Genomic DNA, 21,839 nt, shown 5'->3' on the forward strand with positions numbered 1-21,839 from the left:
TTTGCTATTGGTGTCTGGTGACTGTCTCACATCATTGTTCCAGATTTTTGGTTTATACACTTTTAGATGCCATTTATATAGTGCACATCTCAATAATTACAACAAAGTTGCCAAAGAAATGTTCACGTTGTACAAATACAAGTTAATACTTCCAGAATACCTTAACACCTTCCTCTGCTTCATCCAAGTCAAACTTCTTAGTTTTCTTTTTCTTTTTTTTCTGGTTAAAGAAATTTAAATCATCCAGATCATCTGGTGCATCTAGGAAAGGAAGAATGGACTAAATTTACTTTTCCATAGATCAGGAGCAATAATGCAGCAGCAATCTTATTTGTTTGCTCGACTTTAATTATGCGTGGTCAGCTTAAAGGGAACCTGTCAGCTGTAATATGCAGCCAGTGCCACGAGCAGTTCTTGGTGCACATTACTAATCCCTGCCTAACCGTCCCTGTATACACTAGCATAGATAAAGTGATCTTTAGAAACAGTATTTCTAAAAATCGTTTCTTATATGTTAATGAGTGCAGGGACTAGTAGCAATTTGGGGGGATTGTTCCCTTGGCTAGCCAGCCCCCTTAGCTTGTTAGCTGCTGCATGTTGGGCATACTAACATGCTAATGAATGCGCAGCTTCGCCGCACATACCTCACTCTTCAAGGCGGCTGGCGGAGGATGGATGCACACTTCCGATCATGGGCACTGAATTGATGCCAGGTGTAAGCTTCCCAGCTTCAGTGAGGTATAGAGCGCACACAACCAGAAGTCCCGGGGACTCCGGATCATGCGCGATGCGTGTCCATCCTCGGCCAGCCGCCATCAAGACTTGGGTATGTGCGGCATCACTATGCATTCTTCAGCATTTTAGTACGCCCACAGGAGCGTGCTAACATGCTAATGAAGCAGGCTAGCCAAGGGAACTCATGCCGTTCAGACTAGTCCCCTCGCTCATTAGCGTATAATAAAGGATCTTTAGAAATCCTTTTTCTAAAGATCTCTTTATCTATGCTAGTGTATACAGGAACGGTTAGGCAGGAATTAATAATATACACCCAGAACTGCTCGTGGTTCAGGGTGCATATTACACCTGACAGCTTCCCGTTAAAGAGGTGGGCCACTTTATAATGTGTTGGGACATAATTTTGTGAAAGTTTCTCCGGTTCTCCCTCTCAGATTGAAGGGCTCTTATGCCCACTAAAATGCTGCTGATGGAGAGGTATAGGACCAGACTTGTCCACCAGTCTACTCGAGCTGAAAGACATTCATATGAAAAGAAGGGAATTTTGTTTACTTACCGTAAATTCCTTTTCTTCTAGCTCCTATTGGGAGACCCAGACAATTGGGGTGTCCTTCTGCTTCTGCCTCCGGAGGCCACACAAAGTATTACACTTTAAAAAGTGTAACCCCTCCCCTCTGCCTATACACCCTCCCGTGCATCACGGGCCCATCAGTTTTGGTGCCAAAGCAGGAAGGAGGAAACTTATAAATTGGTCTAAGGTAAATTCAATCCGAAGGATGTTCGGAGAACTGAAACCATGAACCAAGAGAACAATTCAACATGAACAACATGTGTACACAAAAGAACAACAGCCCGAAGGAAACAGGGGCGGGTGCTGGGTCTCCCAATAGGAGCTAGAAGAAAAGGAATTTACGGTAAGTAAACAAAATTTCTTTTTCGCTCCTAATTGGGAGACCCAGACAATTGGGTGTATAGCTATTGCCTCCGGAGGCCACACAAAGTATTACACTTAAAAGTGTAAGGCCCCTCCCCTTCTGGCTATACACCCCCAGTGGGATCACTGGCTCACCAGTTTTGTGCTTTGTGCGAAGGAGGCAACACATCCACGCATAGCTCCACTGTTTAGTCAGCAGCAGCTGCTGACTATGTCGGATGGAAGAAAAGAGGGCCCATACAGGGCTCCCAGCATGCTCCCTTCTCACCCCACTTCATGTCGGAGGTGTTTGTTAAGGTTGAGGTACCCATTGCGGGTACGGAGGCTGGAGCCCACATGCTGCTTCCTTCCCCATCCCTTTTTACAGGGCTCTGGGTGAAGTGGGATTCTATCGGTCTCCAGGCACTGAGACCGTGCTCCATCCACAGCCCCTGGTATCTGCTGGACATGGAGGAGTATCTTCAGGGACATGGCCCTGCTACATGGAGGTACTCTGTGTCCCTGTGGGGACCGCGCAGACACACGGCAGCACTGCTGGGTGTGTTAGTGCGCCAGGGACAGCGGCGCTGTCCGCACTAGTGCCATCGCACACCACAGCGTTGCTGGGTGTGTTAGTGTATTGGGTGACTATTGCGCTAACCGCCGCTGCCATTTTTATTTAAGGCGCCGCTGGGATTTGTGGTGCGCCGGGGACTTCCGCGCCGGCCAGCACTGATATGCCGGCCGCGCTTATTAACTCGAGTCCCCGGCTTCTGGGCCTAGTCTCCCTTCGTTACCGCCCACAGGCCTGACAGTCAGGGTAGGGGCGTGACGCTGCATAGCACAGCAGCGCTGAGAGCTGGAGTATGTTTTGCATACTCCACCCCTCTCACTGTGTGCACTGTGAAACCGGATTCCCGCACTCTCAGGCACGCCCACGGCTTCCTTCTCTACAAGGACGCCGGCAGCCATTAGTGTCAGTTTCTGTACGATACAGAGACAAGTGTGGAAGACCCTGGCATTCTGATAGTCACACAATCGCTGCAATAGGCGTTAAGCAGCACCTGTGGTGCTAACCCCACTAGTGCAGAAGTGCACTTATAGATATGCTTGTACTATATACATTGCACTGTTTGGTCGCACGTTGTATATACCCTCCTGGATTGTGCGGAGGAGTTATCAGCATATTCTCTGTGTAAAACAAAGGTGCAGAACCACATGTTTTTCTATGCAGCCGGTACAGCATGTACGGCTATACGGCCGGCAGGTTACATAGACCCCCATTATATCCAACTCAGCCGGAGTCTCTGCTAATGGCCAGAGGATGAGGACGGTGTCTGCAGTATTTACTGACAGATTTTCTGAGACTATGGCTATGATACTAGAAGCCTAGCAGTCCGGACATGTCTCTCACAACATGGGCACTGTTGAATCATTGATCCATGGCCCCCCTCAGTGTGAACAACTAACAGCTCCGGGAATGTCACACGCATCCCAGAGTCACGGCTCTGCACAGACGTCAGTCCCAGACAGCCTAAGCGGGCTCACTATGAGCGGCCCTCGGTTTCATCAGGGTCCTAGCAGAAGGACTCTCTGTGTAATGAGGCGGAAGTAGCGGCTCAGGATTCTGATCCTGAGACCGCTCTCAATCTGGATACACCTAATGGTGACGCCATAGTGAATAATCTTATAGCGTCCATCAATAGAATGTTGGTTATTTCTCCCAGCTCCTCCAGTGGAGGAGTCAGCTTCACGTATTTTTCTGGACCACTCTGCCTTCAGAGAGGCAGTCCAGGAACACCACACTTATCCAGATATGCGCTTCTCCAAACGGCTTAGGATACACGTTATCCCTGCCCCCTGACGTGGTCAAGGACTGGACCCAGTGTCCCAAGCGGCATCCTCCAATCTCCAGGCTTGTAGCTAGATCCATAGTTGCAGTGGGAGATGGAGCTGCACTTAAAGATGCCACTGACAGACAGATGGATCTCTGGTCTAAATCCATCTATGAGACTGTCGGCGCACCGTTGGCTCCAGCATTCTCACCCTTGGGGCACTCCAAGCTATTTCAGCTTGTCTTACACAGATTGACACGGTTACACGTACATCTGTGCCGCAGGTGGCATCCTTAACCTCTCAAATGTCTGCATTTGTTTCTTACGCGATTCAGGTTGCCCTAGACTCTGCGAACCGTACGGCAGTAGCCTCCGCTGCTCCGTGTTTTTAAGCAGAGCCTGGTCTGCTCGTTAAGTGAATGGAAGGCAGATTCTGCTTCCAAACAAGGTTGCTTAACCAGTTGCCTTTTTCTGCTGACCGACTGTTTGGTGAGCGTTTGGATGTAACCATTAAACAGTCCAGGGGTAAGGATTCATCCTTTCCTCAGCCCGGACACAACAAACCCCAACAGAGCAGGAGGCAGTCGTGGTTTCGGTCTTTTCGAGGCTCGGGCAGGTCCCATTTTTCCTCGTCCAATGTGGACTCAAAAGGATCAGAGGAGCTCAGATTCTTGGCGGGCTCAGTCACGCCCAAAAAAGAGACAGTCTGAAAACCCGCTTCCAAGGCGGCTTCCTCATGACTTGCGGCCTCCTCTCTCCGCATCCTCGGTCGGTAACAGGCTCACCCGCCTTGGCGATATTTAGCTGCCATAGGTCAATGACCGTTGGGTGTGAGACATTCTGTCTCACGGGTACAGGATAGAGCTCACTTCTCGTCCTTCAACTCGATTCTTCAGAACTTCTCCACCTCCCGGCCGAGCCGCTGCTCTTCTGCAAACAGGGTGCACTCTATAGGCAGAAAGAGTGATGACCCCCGTTCCTCTTCAGGAACAAGGTCACGGTTTTTACCCCAAATTATTTGCGGTGCCTATAAGAACGGGCCGTTCCGTCCCGTTCTGGATCTAAAACTGCTCAGCAAGCTCGTGGACACCAGGCGGTTCCGGATGGAATCCCTCCGCCATGTCATCGCCTCAATGTCCCAAGGAGATTTCCTAGCATCATTAGGCATCAAGGATGCTTATCCACACGTGCCGATTGATCCAGAGCACTAGCGTTTCTACGCTTCGTTATAGGAGACGAACACCTTCTGTTCGTAGCTCTACCTTCCGGCTAGCGACAGTCCCACTGGTCTTCGCCAAGGTCAGGGCAGCAGTAGTCACAGTCCTGCACTCTCAGGGTCACTCTGTGATCCCATATTTAGACGATCTACTTGTCAAGGCACTCTCTTAGGAAACATGCCGACACTGCCCGAACGTTGCGCTGGAGACTCTCTAGAGTTTTGGGTGGATCATCAACTTTTTGAAGTCAGATCCGACCCCGACCCTATCGCTAACATATCTAGGCATGGAGTTTCATACTCTCTCAGCGATAGTGAAGCTTCCGCTAGACAAACAGCATTCACTACGGGCTGCAATCTCTTCTTTAAGAACCAGTCGCACACATTGAGACGCCTCATGCACTTCCTACGTGAGATGGTAGCAATGGAGGCAGTTCTTTTCGCGCAGTTTCATCTGCGTCCACTACAATGTGACATTCTCCGCCAATGGGACGGGGAGTCGACCTCCCTCAACAGAGTCGTCTTTCTTTCTCAGGCGGCCAAGGAATCTCTACGGTGGTGGCTTCTTCCCACCTCATGGTCAAAAAGAAGGTCCTTCCTATCCCCATCCTGGGCGATAGTTACGACAGACGCGAGTCTATCAGGGTGGGGAGCAGTTTTTCTCCACCACAGCGCTCAGGGTACGTGGACTCAGCAAGAATCCACCCTTCAGATCAATGTTCTTGAACACAGAGCAGTGTATCTTGCCCTACAAACCTTCCAACAGCAGCTGGACAGCAAGCAGATCCGACTTCAGTCGGACAACTCCACAGCGGTGGCATACATCAACCACCAAGGAGAACGCGCAACCGGCAAGCCTTCCAGGAAGTCCGGCAGGTTCTGATGTGGGTGGAAGACACGGCATCCACCATATCCACAGTTCACATCCCAGGCGTGGAAAACTAGGAAGCTGACTTCCTAAGTCGCCGGGGTGTGGCCGAAAGGGTATGGTCTCTTCACCCGGACGGGTTTCGGGAGATCTGGCGCCGCTGACAGAGGCCGGACGTCGATCTAATGGCGTCACGGCACAACAACAATGTGCCAGCTTCATGGCACGGTTTCACAATCATCGAGCTCTGGCGGCAGAAGCCTTAGTTCAGCATTGGTCGCAGTTCCAGCTACCTTATGTGCCACCTCTGGCATTGTTGCCCAGAGTGCTGCGCTAGATCAGGACCGACTGCGGCCGCGCCATCCTCGTCGCTACAGATTGGCCGAGGATGTTGTGGTTCCCGGTTCTGTGGTGCCTCACGGTAGGCTAACCGGGGGCACTACCAGACCAATCAGACTGGCTGTCTCAAGGGCCATTCTTCCATTTGAATTCTACGGCCCTCAACCTGATGGTGTGGCATTGAGTCCTGGAACCTAGTGTCGTCAGGATTTCCTCAGGACGTGGTTGCCACCATGAGACAGGCTAGCATACCAACGTCCGCCAAGATTGACCACAGGACGTGGAAGATATTCTTATCTCGGTGCTCGGCGCAGGGTGTTTCTCCCTGGCCGGTTGCATCGTCTATGTTTCCTTCCTTCCTGCAATCTAGGTTGGAAAAAGGGTTGTCGCTCAGTTCCCTTTAGGGACAAGTCTCAGCGCTATCTGTATTTTTTCAGAAACGACTTCCTCAGGTACGCACGTTCCTACGGGGAGTTTGTCGTCTCAGCACTCCGTACAAGCGGCCGTTAGAGCCCTGGGATCTGAACAAGGTTCTAATTGCTCTCCAGATGCCGCCTTTCGAGCCTTTGAAAGAGGTCTCCCTTCCCGCTTTTCTCGGGAAGTGGCCTTCTAGTAACGGTCTCGTCTCTTAGGAGAGTTTCCGAGCTAGCAACGCTCTCATACAAATCTCCCTTCCTGGTCCTTCACCAGGACAGGGTAGTTCTGCGTCCGATTCCGGAATTTCTCCCTAAGGTGGTATCCCACTTTCATATCAATCAGGATATCACCTCACCTTCTTTGTGTCCTCGTCCAGTCCATCAATTTCAGAAGGATTTGCATCTGTTGGTTCTGGTGAGAGCACTCAGGTTCTACTTCCCGCATGGCGCTCCTGCGCCACCCGGATGCACTCTTTGTCCTTGTCGCTGGTCGGCGTAAACAGTCGCAAGCTTCTGAATCCACCCTGGCTCGGGGGATCGAGGAACCAATTCTTGAAACCTACAGTTCTACTGGGCTTCTGGTTCTCTCAAGGCTGAAGGCCCATTCTGCCAGAGCCGTGGGTGCATCCTGGGCATTACGGCACCAGGCTACGGCTCAGCAGGTGTGTCAGGCACCTACCTGATTGAGTCTGCATACTTTTACCAAGCATTTTCAGGTGCATACCTACGCTTCGGCAGACGCCAGCCTAGGTAGATAAGTCCTTCAGGCGGCGATTGCCCACCTGTAGGAAAGGGCTGTTTGACGGCCCTATCACGAGGTATTCTTTTACCCACCCAGGGACTGCTTTTGGACGTCCCAATTGTCTGGGTCTCCCAATTAGGAGCGAAAAAGAAGAAGGGAATTTTGTTTACTTACCGTAAATTCCTTTTCTTCTAGCTCCAATTGGGAGACCCAGCACCCGCCCTGTTTTCTCGGGGTTTTTCTGTTTTTTCGGGTACACATGTTGTTCATGTGGTATGGTTCAGTTCTCCGATGTTTCCTCGGATTGAATTGGTCTTTAAACCAGTTATTGGCTTTCCTCCTTCTTGCTTTGGCACTAAAACTGGTGAGCCAGTGATCCCACTGGGGGTGTATAGCCAGAAGGGGAGGGGCCTTACACTTTTAAGTGTAATACTTTGTGTGGCCTCCGGAGGCAATAGCTATACACCCAATTGTCTGGGTCTCCCAATTGGAGCTAGAAGAAAAGGAATTTACGGTAAGTAAACAAAATTCCCTTCTCCCTTCTTCTTTGTCGCTCCATTGGGAGACCCAGACAATTGGGACGTCCAAAAGCAGTCCCTGGGTGGGTAAAAGAATACCTCGATAAAAAGAGTCGAAAACGACCCTATCTTACAGGTGGGCAACCGCCGCCTGAAGGACTCGCCTACCTAGGCTGGCATCTGCCGAAGCATAGGCATGCACCTGATAGTGTTTCGTGAAAGTGTGCAGACTCGACCAGGTAGCCGCCTGACACACCTGCTGAGCCGTAGCCTGGTGCCGCAATGCCCAGGACGCACCCACGGCTCTGGTGGAATGGGCTTTCAGCCCTGAAGGAACCGGAAGCCCAGACGAACGGTAGGCTTCAAGAATCGGTTCCTTGATCCACCGAGTCAAGGTTGACTTGGAAGCCTGCGACCCCTTACGCTGGCCAGCGACAAGGACAAAGAGCGCATCAGAACGGCGCAGGGGCGCCGTGCGAGAAATGTAGAGCCTGAGTGCTCTCACGAGATCTAACAAGTGCAAATCCTTTTCACATTGGTGAACTGGATTAGGACAAAAAGAAGGTAAGGAGATATCCTGATTGAGATGAAAGGGGGATACCACCTTAGGGAGAAATTCCGGGACCGGACACTGAACCACCTTATCCTGGTGAAACACCAGGAAGGGGGCTTTGCATGACAGCGCTGCTAGCTCAGACACTCTCCGAAGTGATGTGACTGCCACTAGGAAGACCACCTTCTGCGAAAGGCGTGAAAGAGAGACATCCCTCATCGGCTCGAAAGGTGGTTTCTGAAGAGCCGTTAGCACCCTGTTAAGATCCCAGGGTTCTAGCGGACGCTTGTAAGGTGGGACTATGTGGCAAACCCCCTGCAGGAACGTGCGTACCTGCGGAAGCCTGGCTAGACGCTTTTGAAAAAAACACGGAAAGCGCCGATACTTGTCCCTTGAGAGAGCCGAGAGACAAACCCTTGTCCAGTCCGGATTGAAGGAAAGACAGAAAAGTGGGCAAGGCAAACGGCCAGGGAGTAAAACCCTGATCAGAGCACCAGGATAAGAAGATCCTCCACGTCCTGTGGTAGATCTTGGCGGACGTTGGTTTCCTGGCCTGTCTCATGGTGGCAATGACATCCTGAGATAACCCTGAGGACGCTAGGATCCAGGACTCAATGGCCACACAGTCAGGTTGAGGGCCGCAGAATTCAGATGGAAAAATGGCCCTTGAGACAGCAAGTCTGGTCGGTCTGGTAGTGCCCACGGTTGACCCACCGTGAGATGCCACAGATCCGGATACCACGACCTCCTCGGCCAGTCTGGGGCGATGGATGGCGAGGCGGCAGTCGGACCTGATCTTGTGTAACACTCTGGGCAGCAGTGCCAGAGGAGGAAATACATAAGGCAGTCGAAACTGCGACCAATCCTGAACTAAAGCGTCTGCCGCCAGAGCTCTGTGATCTTGAGACCGTGCCATGAATGCCGGGACCTTGTTGTTGTGCCGGGACGCCATTAGGTCGACGTCCGGCGTTCCCCAGCGGCAACAGATCTCTTGAAACACGTCCGGGTGAAGAGACCATTCCCCTGCGTCCATGCCCTGGCGACTGAGAAAGTCTGCTTCCCAGTTTTCTACGCCCGGGATGTGAACTGCGGAGATGGTGGAGGCTGTGGCTTCCACCCACAGCAGAATCCGCCGAACTTCTTGGAAGGCTTGACGACTGCGTGTGCCGCCTTGGTGGTTGATGTACGCCACCGCCGTGGCGTTGTCCGACTGAATTCGGATCTGCCTGCCCTCCAGCCACAGCTGGAACGCCTTTAGGGCTAGATACACTGCCCTTATCTCCAGAACATTGATCTGAAGGGAGGACTCTGTCGGAGTCCAGGTTCCCTGAGCCCTGTGGTGTAGGAAGACCGCTCCCCACCCTGACAGACTCGCGTCCGTCGTGACCACAGCCCAGGATGGGGGCAGGAAGGATTTTCCCTTCGACAAAGAAGTGGGAAGAAGCCACCACTGAAGAGAGGCTTTGGCTGCCCGAGAAAGGGAGACGTTCCTGTCGAGGGACGTCGACCTCCTGTCCCATTTGCGGAGAATGTCCCATTGGAGTGGACGCAGATGAAACTGCGCAAATGGAACTGCCTCCATTGCTGCCACCATCTTCCCTAGGAAGTGCATGAGGCGCCTCAAGGGGTGTGACTGGGCTCGAAGGAGAGATTGCACCCCTGTCCGTAGTGAACGCTGTTTGTCCAGCGGTAGCTTCACTATCGCTGAGAGAGTATGAAACTCCATCCCGAGGTAAGTTAGCGATTGGGTCGGTGTCAATTTTGACTTTGGGAAATTGATGATCCACCCGAACCTCTGGAGAGTCTCCAGAGCAGTGTTCAGGCTGTGTTGGCATGCCACCCGGGAGGGTGCCTTGACTAGAAGATCGTCTAAGTAAGGGAGTGTCCCTGAGAGTGTAGGACTGCCACCACTGTTGCCATGACCTTGGTGAAGACCCGTGGGCTGTTGCCAGGCCGAAAGGCAGTGCCACGAACTGAAGGTGTTCGTCTCCGATGGCGAAACGCAGGAAGCGTTGATGCTCTGGTGCAATCGGCACGTGGAGATAAGCATCCCTGATGTCGATTGATGCTAGGAATTCTCCTTGGGACATCGAGGCGATGACAGAGCGGAGAGATTCCATCCGGAACCGTCTGGTTTTCACGTGTCTGTTGAGCAGTTTGAGGTCCAGAACGGGAAGGAATGATCCGTCCTTTTTTGGCACCACGAACAAGTTGGAGTAAAAACCGCAACCACATTCTTGAAGGGGAACGGGGATCACCACTCCTTCTGCCTTCAGAGTGTTCACCGCCTGAAATATTGCATCGGCTCGCTCGGGGGGCGGAGATGTTCTGAAGAAACGAGTCGGAGGACGAGAGCTGAGCTCTATCCTGTAACCGTGAGACAGAATGTCTCTCACCCATCGGTCTTGGACATGTGGCAACCAGGCGTCGCAAAAGCGGGAGAGCCTGCCACCGACCGAGGATGCGGTTTGGGGAGGTCGAAAGTCATGAGGAGGCCGCCTTGGGGGCGGTTCCTCCGGCGGTCTTTTTAGGACGTGACTTAGACCGCCATGAATCAGGGTTCCTTTGGCCCTTCTGTGGCCTGTTGGACGTGGAGAATTGAGACCTGGCTGAGGGCCGAAAGGACCGAAACCTCGGTTGTATCTTCCGTTGCTGAGGTCTGTTTGGTTTGGACTGGGGTAAGGACGAGTCCTTTCCCTTGGATTGTTTAAAGGGAACCTGTCAGCAGAAATTTCCCCTAAAACCTAACAGATTCCCCCTCTGCAGCTCCTGGGCTGCATTCTAGAAAGGTCCCTGTTATTATTGGGCCCCCTTTCTGACCAAAAAAAAGAGTTTATAAAGAGGTACCTTTTTGGCTTCGGATTCTATAAATCAGACACGGGGGCGGGCAGCCTGATGGCCGTTATTCTGCCCCCTGGTCCTGTATGCCGCCCCCATCGCTGATTTCCATACTTTTGGACGCCGCCCACTGCTCCAGCCATCCCCGCGCATGCCCAGTGCCAGTCTCACGGGACTGAGCACTGTGACTGCTGGTGACGTGTGCGCAGGCAAGTGATTATGGGCGGGACTGTGACTGTTATCAGCAAGTACCCGCCCATAATCTCGTGAGCGCGCAAACCTCTCCAGCGTCACACTGTGCTCAGTGTAGATGCTAGACTGTATGGGCTGCTTCCAGGGATGACGTCCCTTTGTCACGTGATAGGGGCGTGTTCAAAATACTATCACGTGACAAAGGGATAGAATCCGAAGCCAAAAAGGTACCTCTTTATAAACTCTTTTTTTTGGTCAGAAAGGGGGCCCAATAATAACAGGGACCTTTCTAGAATTCAGCCCAGGAGCTGCAGAGGGGGAATCTGTTAGGTTTTAGGGGAAATTTCTGCTGACAGGTTCCCTTTAATAATTTCATCCAATTGCTCGCCAAACAGACTGTGATGAAGTCGAGGGAAGTTCCCAGCGAGCCCGCTTAGCCGGTCTGGGACTGCGGTCCGTGTCGGAGTCCTCACCGTGGGACCTAGGAGTCACCTCAGGAGCACTTTGCTGCGCCGACCGAGGGGGGCCTGGGGGCAATGATTCAACAGTGCCCGGGGCCTGAGTTACCGATCTGGACTGCAAAGCTTCTATTATCTTAGCAGACCATCTGTCCATAGACTGAGCCATGGATTGTGAAAGTGACTCAGAAAGTTTCTCAGCCAACACTGCAAACTCTGTCCCTGCCACCTGGCCAGTGGAAGCCGGTGGTTCTACCTGGGCCGAGGGTCCCACCAGTGCCTGAGGCTCCGGCTGAGTGAGTGTCACAGGGGCCGAGCATTGCACACAATGAGGGTAGGTGGAACCTGCAGGTAACATAGCCGCACAAGAGGTACATCTTGCAAAATAAGCCTGTGCCTTGGCACCCTTGCTTTTTGCGGACGACATGCTGTTGTCTCCTCTTAGAGCAATCAGTGAGGGTATATAGCCAAAAGCAAATAATGCGGCCGAACAGAGCAAATGTATACAATATATGGATATATATATATACACTTCGGCACCCAGGGGGGCCAGCACCTGGTAACCGGTGCGGCTTACCGACCGCCCAAAGCGGTTGTGTGTCCACCAGATTCCCTGCCTGGGCCTCCCAGAGCTGTTGGAGCTCGGTCTGAAGTTCTCCACCGGCAGAAGTGATGATAACAATGGCTGCCAGCGTTCTCAGAGGAGGAGGGGGCCGTGGGCGTGCCTCAAAGTGCGGGAATCTGGTGCCCCACAGTGCTCAGTGAGGGGGGAGGAGGATACCTAAGTATGCTCCAGCCCTCACCGCTGACGTGCAGTCTAGCGTCCCGCCCTTACCCCTGACTGGCAGGCCCGGGGGCGGGAGTATGCGGTACTAGGCCGCAGAAGCCGGGGACTAAATTTAGTAACGCGGCCGGGAAACAGGCGCGGTCGTCCCGGCGACAGAAAACACACAGCAGCCGCTGCAGCGTCTGTTACACAGGCGCTCTATGCGCCGTCCCCAAGGGGACACAGTTTCTCTAAGAAGCAGGGCCTGTCCCTGATGATACCCGGTCTCCTGTCCGTCAGATTCCCCCAGGGGCTGCGGAGGGAGCCCGGTCCCAGTGCATGGTGACCGGTTAGGATCCCACTTCTCCCAGAGCCTCCAAGGGATGGGGAAGGATAACGGCATGTGGCTCCAGCCTTTGTACCCGCAATGGGTACCTCAACCTTAACAACACCGCCGACCATAGTGGGGTGAGGAGGGAGCATGCCGGGAGCCCTGTTAGGGGCCCTCTTTTCTTCCATCCGATAAAGTCAGCAGCTGCTGCTGACTAAAATGTGGAGCTTGCGTGAATGTGTGCCTCCTTCAACACAAAGCATAAAAACTGATGGGCCCGTGATGCACGGGAGGGTGTATAGGCAGAGGGGAGGGGTTACACTTTTTAAAGTGTAATACTTTGTGTGGCCTCCGGAGGCAGAAGCTATACACCCCAATTGTCTGGGTCTCCCAATGGAGCGACAAAGAAAGCATTTTTTCAATTGGAAGGGTATGATGAAAAATGCCCGGTGACATAACTCCTCCTCCAGCAGCCATTGTATAGATGAGAGAGCTGCTCAGTTAGTAAATGTATACAAAATAGAGGCCCCCGTTAAAATAAGTGTCCCCTGTTAAATAAAGATTAGGTGGCCCTCTATGGTGCGTTACCACTGTCACATATTACATTGGCAAGTTCCCCTGATACATCTCAAAGAGCCAACAGATGTCCTACTGACATACATTTGGCCAGCATATACTGATACCCTGGTGGCCAACACAGCATACAAAATATCTATACAATACCTTTTTTCCTAAAGGACTCTTCATCCAGGTCAAAATCCTTCTCTTCCACAGGTTCTGGTTCCACTTCTTTCGTTTCGGGAACCTGTGTCTCCTCCACCGGCTGTTCACCTCCTTCTTCATCCAACATGAAGGGCTTCTTCTTCTTCTTTTTCTTCCTGGTCATGGTAGGGTCGAAGATCATCTAAAACACAAGACTTATCCGTTTATCATTTCTACACATAAAAAGCAAAAGGGGAAATTCATTAGGATTGATGTTCAGTTCGGCAGTCTAGATCCAGAGTCCACAGGAGGTCACTTAATAGGTTAAGGAGAACAGGGGTCCCACTATACATTACTAAACATGACATGACTGGAGTACATTTTCTGGCGCATGGGCAGGTAAAGCTTGATTAGATTAATATTTTTTTTTTCTTAATTCAGTCACACACTGATTGTATGAGGCCTCACATATATGTCCAAGTTAGGTCCCAAAAACATGAGTAGCTGTGGAGCCCAGTATATATGGAGGATAGCAACGCACAGGAGAACTCATTCAAGGGAAACAAAGCTTTAGGTCTCGCCCAGAAAGGATTTGTGCAAGTTACACCACGGGTAACATACAGTGCACATGAGAGAAAACCTGTCATTAGCTTCATGGTGCCCAAGCAATAGGTAGCAAGAATCAGAGCCTGGCTGCAATCCAGAGACGAGAGTTTGAAAGACTGAGGACTATAGGGAGATATGAGACCAGTCTGATGAAGTCCTTGGTCAGCTTCTCTCCACCCAACTCCAGATGATTGAAAGGTGTCTCCTATGTATACACATGGGACAGACCTGTCAATCAACTGGACAGGGAGGGAAGAAAAAATAAACCAAAACACCTGTATGATGATCTGGTGAGAGGATGCGCAGACCATCCTCTCAGGATCTCTGGGGGCTGACAGGCCAAACATTGCCGCTAGATAGGCCTACATTTACCAGGATGGATTTTTGGAGCCAAACTCGCTTGTTTCTAGATGAACCTAAACCAATAACTAACGTCACTTATCTGAAGCCATTCTACGGTTACGGGACATTACTTCGTATAAGGATGTCTCTCCCTATTAAAGGCCCGTAAATACTGCACTTTTTGGTAATATATGAAACTTTTCAAGCCATAAACTAGAATTATGGTTTGAAAAGGGCGGAATGTGGTTGAAATGTTGCGATAGTTAACTATTTTATGTCTCGAACAATAAAGTAGATTTCTTGAGGAATAAACATAATGCCTTGGATACTTTTGTTGGAGTTAGGCCTATGCCACAAGGCATGAAAATCGGAGCGAGTGGAATGCGATGTTTTATTGCATTCCACTCGGAACCAATATTAGCCTACGTGTCAGCACCCATGAGCGATTTTCTCAGCCCTAATTGGACTGAGAAAACAATCACAGCATACTGCGACTATAATGCGATCCTGTTTTCTCTCGCACTCCATTCAAGTCTATGGGGTGAGAGAAAAATCGCACTTCACTCGCGGTACACTGGTGTACCGCGAGTGCAGGGTGAGAATGGCAAAAGCCGGCAAGGGAGGAGAGAGGGAGATGAATCCCACCCACCCCTCTGCAGCGCATGCCCGCCCGCCCCTCCGCAGAGCCGGCCCGCCCCCCGCAGCTGAGGTCCGATAGCATGATTGGACCACAGTCACAGTGACACCCGCATGACACTCAACTCCTGCTGTGCAGTCAGCATGAGCCGAGTGTCATGCAAGGATCGCAGTAGATCCCCGTGTAGCCCCGGCCTTATAGGCAATATGATAGAGAGTTGTGCGAAGCAAGCACGGGTCTGATGAAGTAGTGCACGAGAATCGTACTGCAAAGTGTAAAGGATTATGGGAAGGAGTTGTTTCAGTAATCAATTATTATTAAAGGGTTATACATTTTATACAAAGGGTTAAAGTTCGCACTGTATGGATGATACTTGTTGCTAGTGTAATAAATATGGTGCGGGTTTTCCACCTGGAAAACATACACTGAAAAATCTATGATGGTGGGAAGTTTAGCAGTAGAGTGGCATCACTAGCCCCAAATTTGCCCTGTTTGTGACTGAGGTGGCGCAGGTAACTGCTCATTCTGTAGCCATCTACGTCACCATAGCAAGGAGTAGAATATTACAAGTAGCCTTGCAAAAAGAAAAACCATAATCAAAACATGGTGCTTTCAGCTTTTATCACCAAGTCACACACAGGTGGCAAATGTAGAGACATTGGGACGTCCCCATGGTGCCTCACCCTATGCCATTACCCAAATGGTAGCATTTCAGCAGAATTGTAAGCCAAACCTCAGCAGAAATGTGAACCTCACAATGATACGTTTCTCTCTGTAGAGTCTACTGCTGACAATGGCTTCCAAATACTGACAAGGGAATAAGGCCGCATCCTCCACCTTCTAGTAAGCACATTCAGCTTTAGGCCTCGCTCACACTGGAGTGTCCCATTCTCATCCAGAATAGTGGGACAAGTGAAATCAGTTTGATATTCCATATGCCATGTGAGTGTGATTATTTTCTCGCCTAGCATCCGTCTGTATCCCTTAAAACTAAACGTCACAAGGACGCCGATAGAAATGCGTGTGGCATCCGATTTTCTCTTGTACCCATTGATTTGCAATGACGAGTCGTGTATGGCAGAACAGTGCAATCACTGCATGCTGCAATTTTATCAGTCTGAATTGAGCTGAGAAAAAACCTCACAGATCTGCTCTGTCTCATTGACCAACATTGGGCTAAATGCAATGCGATTTGTTTCTTACACTGTACTCATTCATTTTATACGCCAGTGGGAGAGAACCCTTTCTGAAGGCAATTGTATTCAACAATGTGCAGTACAGCACAGTGTCCACTAGATGTCAGTACTTTTGGATGAATACTTGTAATAATGCTGCCTTAAAGGGAACCTGTCAGGTGCAATATGCACCCAGAACCATGAGCAGTTCTGGGTGCATATTGCTAATCCCTGCCTAATGCTGTATACACTAGCACAAAGGGATCTTTAGAAAAAGTATTTCTAAAGATCTTTTATGATATGCTAATGGCGCAGGGACTAGTGGCAAGGCCGTTCGTTCCCCCGAGTAGGCCTCCCTCTTAGCATGTTAGCACGCCCACAAGGGTGTGCTAACATGCTATTCAATGCCACGCGTCATCAGTGTTGATGTGTGCACCTGTGTCTGTTGTCACCACATCAGAACGCCAGACTTGGGGTCCGTGCACATGATCAGAATGCCCGCCACTTCTGGTCAAGTGCACTAGACCTCTCTGAATCTGGGGCGCATGACCAAAAGGGCGGCAACTACTGATCATGCGCACTGACCCTAAGCCCAGCGGTCTGAAGCGGTGACTATGGACACATGTACACACATCACCGCTGATGATGCTGGGCAATGGACATTGAATAGCATTGTTCGCATGCTCCAGTGGGTGTGCTAACATGCTAACAGGGCGGACTACTAGGAGAAACCAACGCCTTTGTGACTAGTCCCTGCACTCATTAGCATATCATAAAGGACCTTTATAAATACTTTTTCTAAAGATCTCTATGTATGCTACTAGATACATAACTGCTTGTGCTTCTGGGTGCACATAGGACCTGAAAGATTCACTTTAAAGGGAATCTGTCACCAGTTTTTGGGTTTATAAGCTGCAACCACCACCACTGGGCTCTTATATACAGCAGTCTAACATGCTGTATATAAGAGCCAAGGCCGCTTTGTAGAACATAAAAAACACTTTATAATACTCACCTAGAACGTCACTCCGGTGCACAACAGTCGGATGGGTGGCGCCGTTCTCCGAGCAGGGCAGATCAAAGTGCGCCTGCAGAGGACCTTAATGACAGTGCGTGTGTATGACAGAAAAGCATCATGCACCGCGGCTTCAGAATAGGGAAGATCAAGATGGGCAAAAGGGGAAACGCTGGTCCCGGAGAACGGCACCACCCATCCGACCGTTGTGCACCGGAGCGACCTTCTAGGTGAGCATTATAAAGTGTTTATGTTCTACACAGCGGTCTGGGCTCTTATATACAGTATGTTAGAATGCTGTATATAAGAGACCACTGGCGATGGCCGCAGCTTATAGGGCAAAAAACTGGTGACAGGTTCCCTTTAATATGGATGACAACTGAAACCAAATATAATGTGTCTTGAGTGTGTCCCTTTATTGGGCACTAAATCCAAAAGAGAGATAATAGGATTTCCTTATTTGATGTTCAATCTAGATGGCCACAGATGGACCAGGCATAGTGTGGCCCCATGATGGCCCCATATACCAGCCACTACACACCTAGATATATGCAGATCGACAGTGATGACACTGCTGCACAACAAAGTGCAATAGGAAGGTGCCTGATGTAACACTGAGAAACTGAGGACCGAGCCTGGGAAATGTCATTCTGCTTTACAGCCGTAATTCGTGGAGGAGTCCTAGTATGGGGCCAATTTTGCTCTACTATTAGCAAATATAAGCCATGCCAATTCTACAGCAGAATAAACAATAGACACAGATGATGTGCGATCGATCCCCCTCCCCAAAAGTTGTCAGGGGAGTCATTTAGCTGCATGTATACAGTGGGGTGAATCCCTCCAAACAGCACTGCTCATGAATACAATGGACTCCTAAACTAGGAGTCTGATCACTCATTCTGCTGGTGGCATGTGAATTTATTAAAGAGAACCTGACAGGAGATCCATGCTGCCTCAACCATGAGCATAATGAATCAGACCCTTACAGCACCATTATAGCGGGGTATACTGTCTCTGAAACGCTGCAGTGTAGCAGAGGAAACCACGCACGTCAGCAATAATGCAGCAGGGGTCGGAGTCACGCTGCCTGTGCTTGGGCCGCATGAATCTCCTGTTTAGTAAAGAATACTGATCATTGTACACTAGTCAGTCATGTTATAAAACGTGCTCACTGATGGAAACCCCTTCTTAAAGGGAACCTGTCAATAAATTTGTCCCCTGTAAGCTGTGGCGGCCACCAGTGACCTCTTATATACAGTATTCTAGAATACTGTATATAAAGCAGGCTTTACACGCTGCGATCTCGCTTGCGAGATCGCAAGCAATCGTACCTGCCCCCTTCGGTTGTGCAACACGGGCAAATCGATGCCCGTGGCACACAACATCGCTTACACCCGTCACACAGACTTACCTGTCCTGCGACGTCGCTCTGGCCGGCGACCCGCTTCCTTTCTAAGGGGGCGGGTCGTGCGGTGTCACAGCGACGTCATACGGCAGCCGTCCAATAGAAGCGGAGGGGCGGAGATGAGTGGGACGTAACATCCCGCCCACCTCCTTCCTTCCGCATTGCCGGTGGAGGCAGGTAAGGAGATGTTTGTCGCTCCTGCGGTGTCACACATAGCGACGTGTGCTGCCGCAGGAACGAGGAACAACATCGCTAATGAGAGATAAACGATTTTTTGTTTTAGGACGACCTCTCAGCGGTAAACTATTTTTGCAGCTTTTGCGATCGTTTTAGGTCGCACCTAAGTGAAACACAATGCGAGATCGTTAATGACGCCGGATGTGCGTCACAAACACCGTGACCCCGACGATAAATCATTAACGATATCGGAGCGTGTAAAGCCCGCTTAAGAGCCCAGGACACTCAGTAGAACATAAAAAACACCTATAGTCACCTAGGGGACGGTCCAGTCCAATGGGCATTGCTGCTCTCGGATCAGCACCTTCACTATCTCATGCAGTCACCCTCCTCCTGCCCAGCTCCATGTGCACGACATGTCCTACGTCATCCACACACAGGCCTCCACTGCTTTTCTGCGCATGCGCACTTTGATCTGCTCAGCTGAGGGCAGATCAAAGTATTACATTGTAGTGTAGTGCGCATGTGCAAGCGGTCTTTGACCTTTTCTCGCGCCTGCACAATACAGTACTTCGCTCTGCCCTCAGCATGGCAGCTCAAAGTGTGCATGCTCAGTATTGCAATGGTGGACTCTCTGTGAATGACGCATGACACGTCATGCACACGGGGCTGGGCAGGACGGCGATGGCAAGAAAAGCGGAGGTACTGCACCAAAAGCAGCGACGGCCATTGGACCGGACCGTCCCCCTAGGCGAATATTATAAAGGTGTTTTTTATGTTCTACACAGCAGCCTGGGCTCTTATATACAACATTCTGGAATGCTGTATATAAGCTCACTGGTGGTGGCAGCAGCTTATATGGGAAAATCCTGGTTATAGGTTCCTTTAATGGACTCAGGGAGGCGTGATAATTATATCCTGGACTGGTGCGATCCTCCGTACTCAGTGCTGTGTTCTCGCCACTCTGCTGGGAACAACATCTGCAGCAATAAGTACAGGAGACCAAAACCGGCCCATGAGATGTCAACGCAGACATGTGAAATGCTGTGGACAGCAAGCGCTATAGGGTCTCCTGCAAATATAAAGGGGAATACTGTGTTGGTAATGTGCTCAGCTTGTGAGGTTGTGGCACCCATAGTCAGCAGTTATGGTAAAAAACAGATGCTGCAAAATCCACAAGCCCAGAGGATGAAGCAGGGTGTGGAAACCAGAAGGAAAGGCGGATTATAACTGCGCTGCTGTAGATAAAGGAAGGTCCAAATCGCTGGAATGTACTGGAGGGGGCTTTATTCAATGCGTTTCTGGATGAAAAAGTAGGGTTATCAATTCGAAACGCGTTAGAGCACCCTCATCTACAATCCAGTGATTTGGACTTTATAATACTTACCTAAACGGTCGCTGCAGTGGACTTGGGTCAGATGGGTGTCTTCATTCTCCGATGCCGGCGCCTCCTCTTTCGGCCATCTTTGTCGTCCTTCTAAAGCCTGTGTGCATGACGCGTCCTACGTCATCCACACTCGCCGGTCCCGCGCATGCGCACTACAATACTTTGACCTGCCCTACTGAGGGCAGATCATACTGCGCCTGCGCAGGACCTCAATGCTGGCGAGTGTGGATGACGTAGGACGTGTCATGCACCCAGGCTACAGAAGGAGGACGACAAAGATGGCTGAAAGGAGATGCTGGCACCGGAGAGTGGAGACGCCCATATGACCCAACTGCACCGCGACTGTTAGGTATTATAAAGTCATTTTTATGTTCTACACAGTGGCCTGGGCTCTTATATAAAGCATGTCAGAATGCTCTATATAAGAGCCCACTGGTGGTGGCCGCAGCTTATAGGCCCCAAATCTACTGACATGTTCCCTTTAAATCTCAACCCCGTCTTATACTCATCCTCCTGTGGCTTTTGGGGTCTCTCCGGTCCCGAGGCGCCATCTTGTACCCATAATTTCAGACTTGCTGGAAGTCAGAAGTTACGTCACAAGGTCTCAATGCAAATCTATGAGAGCCAGATGGAAGCGCTCATAGAGATGTATTGAGTTGTGACCTCTTGCACGCTTCGTGTAATATTGGAGCAGCCGGCAAGTCACAGATCGTCACTGGAACGGCGAAGATGAAGACGCCGGAAGGTGAAGACAGAAGGCTTACATTTACAGCGAAGAAAAAGAAGCCGGAGTGGAGCTTAAACAGTGATTGCTGCAGACAATATGCCTCATACACAAGCCAGTATATAGGGCTCGGCGCCCACTGCCCGCCACATACACACTCGCCTGCCTGTAATTGCGGCCAGAGGGGTCTTTCCCCATTCCCCGGGCTGCAGGATCTGGTGATGCCGGCACCATTGGCTTCCCCGGTACACCCCACTCCCCAGGCTGTAATACCAGGGAACGGCTGGATCGGAGGGTGGCGCTGTTCTAGGGCCGCGCTCAGTACTGAGGAGTGCAGGCTGCTACCGTCCACACATGTACAGTGCACCGGTATAATGGCGAGCAGGGCCGGAGAGCAGCGGGGGGAAGCGGGCACAGCCGCCCCTAACCACCGCTCACATCCCTCAGCCATGCCGCACGGCTCAGGCCTCCTCCTCCCTCAACCGGCAGCGCACATGTGTCCTGCGCCCTCGTGTTTCCGCTTTCTCTCACCTCGTCTCCAGACATGATGGCGTCGGTTCCCGGTGCGGCCTCGGTCGGTATAGGTGAGCAGTCTGTACTCGGTCCGTGCGGCGCCTCGCTGAATGTCCGCTTTACCCGGTCTCCACTCTTACATCAGCTACAGCGACTCACACGCCTGTGCGCACGCGTACTGAAAGACCTGACGTCATCAGGACCGCGCCAAGTACAGTGTAATAAGCTTGAGCCGCCGCATTGCCACCTGGGAAGTGTAGTTTTTCCCCTCCTGTGCTCTAATAATGCAGTGTGATTATTTCACTTGTAGTGAATTATTCCTCCACATCCATCTATCGGTTTTATCACAGCTGACAACTGTAGAAGGGGTTATCCCCACAAAGTTCATTTTAATAAATAGATTTTGGAATAATTGGATGTGTTTAAAAAAATGTTC

The 21,839-nt window shown here is 50.8% G+C and overlaps 1 protein-coding gene across 1 annotated transcript in view; it reads right to left on the reverse strand.

Moving 5' to 3' along the window:
* Nucleotides 1-21,591, reverse strand: part of EIF2S2 (eukaryotic translation initiation factor 2 subunit beta) — a 60,069-nt gene extending 38,478 nt beyond the window's left edge. Inside the window, exons 1-3 of the mRNA XM_075349940.1 lie at nt 21,422-21,591; nt 13,444-13,624; nt 161-261 (exon numbers count right to left, since the gene is read on the reverse strand). Of these exons, the coding sequence (XP_075206055.1) occupies nt 161-261; nt 13,444-13,624; nt 21,422-21,436 (297 nt within the window). The 5' untranslated portion in view covers nt 21,437-21,591. The remainder of the gene's footprint in view (nt 1-160; nt 262-13,443; nt 13,625-21,421) is intronic.
* Nucleotides 21,592-21,839: the final 248 nt, after the last annotated feature.

This window comes from Anomaloglossus baeobatrachus, chromosome 5 (genome assembly GCF_048569485.1).
Source record: "Anomaloglossus baeobatrachus isolate aAnoBae1 chromosome 5, aAnoBae1.hap1, whole genome shotgun sequence".
NCBI lineage: Eukaryota > Metazoa > Chordata > Amphibia > Anura > Aromobatidae > Anomaloglossus > Anomaloglossus baeobatrachus.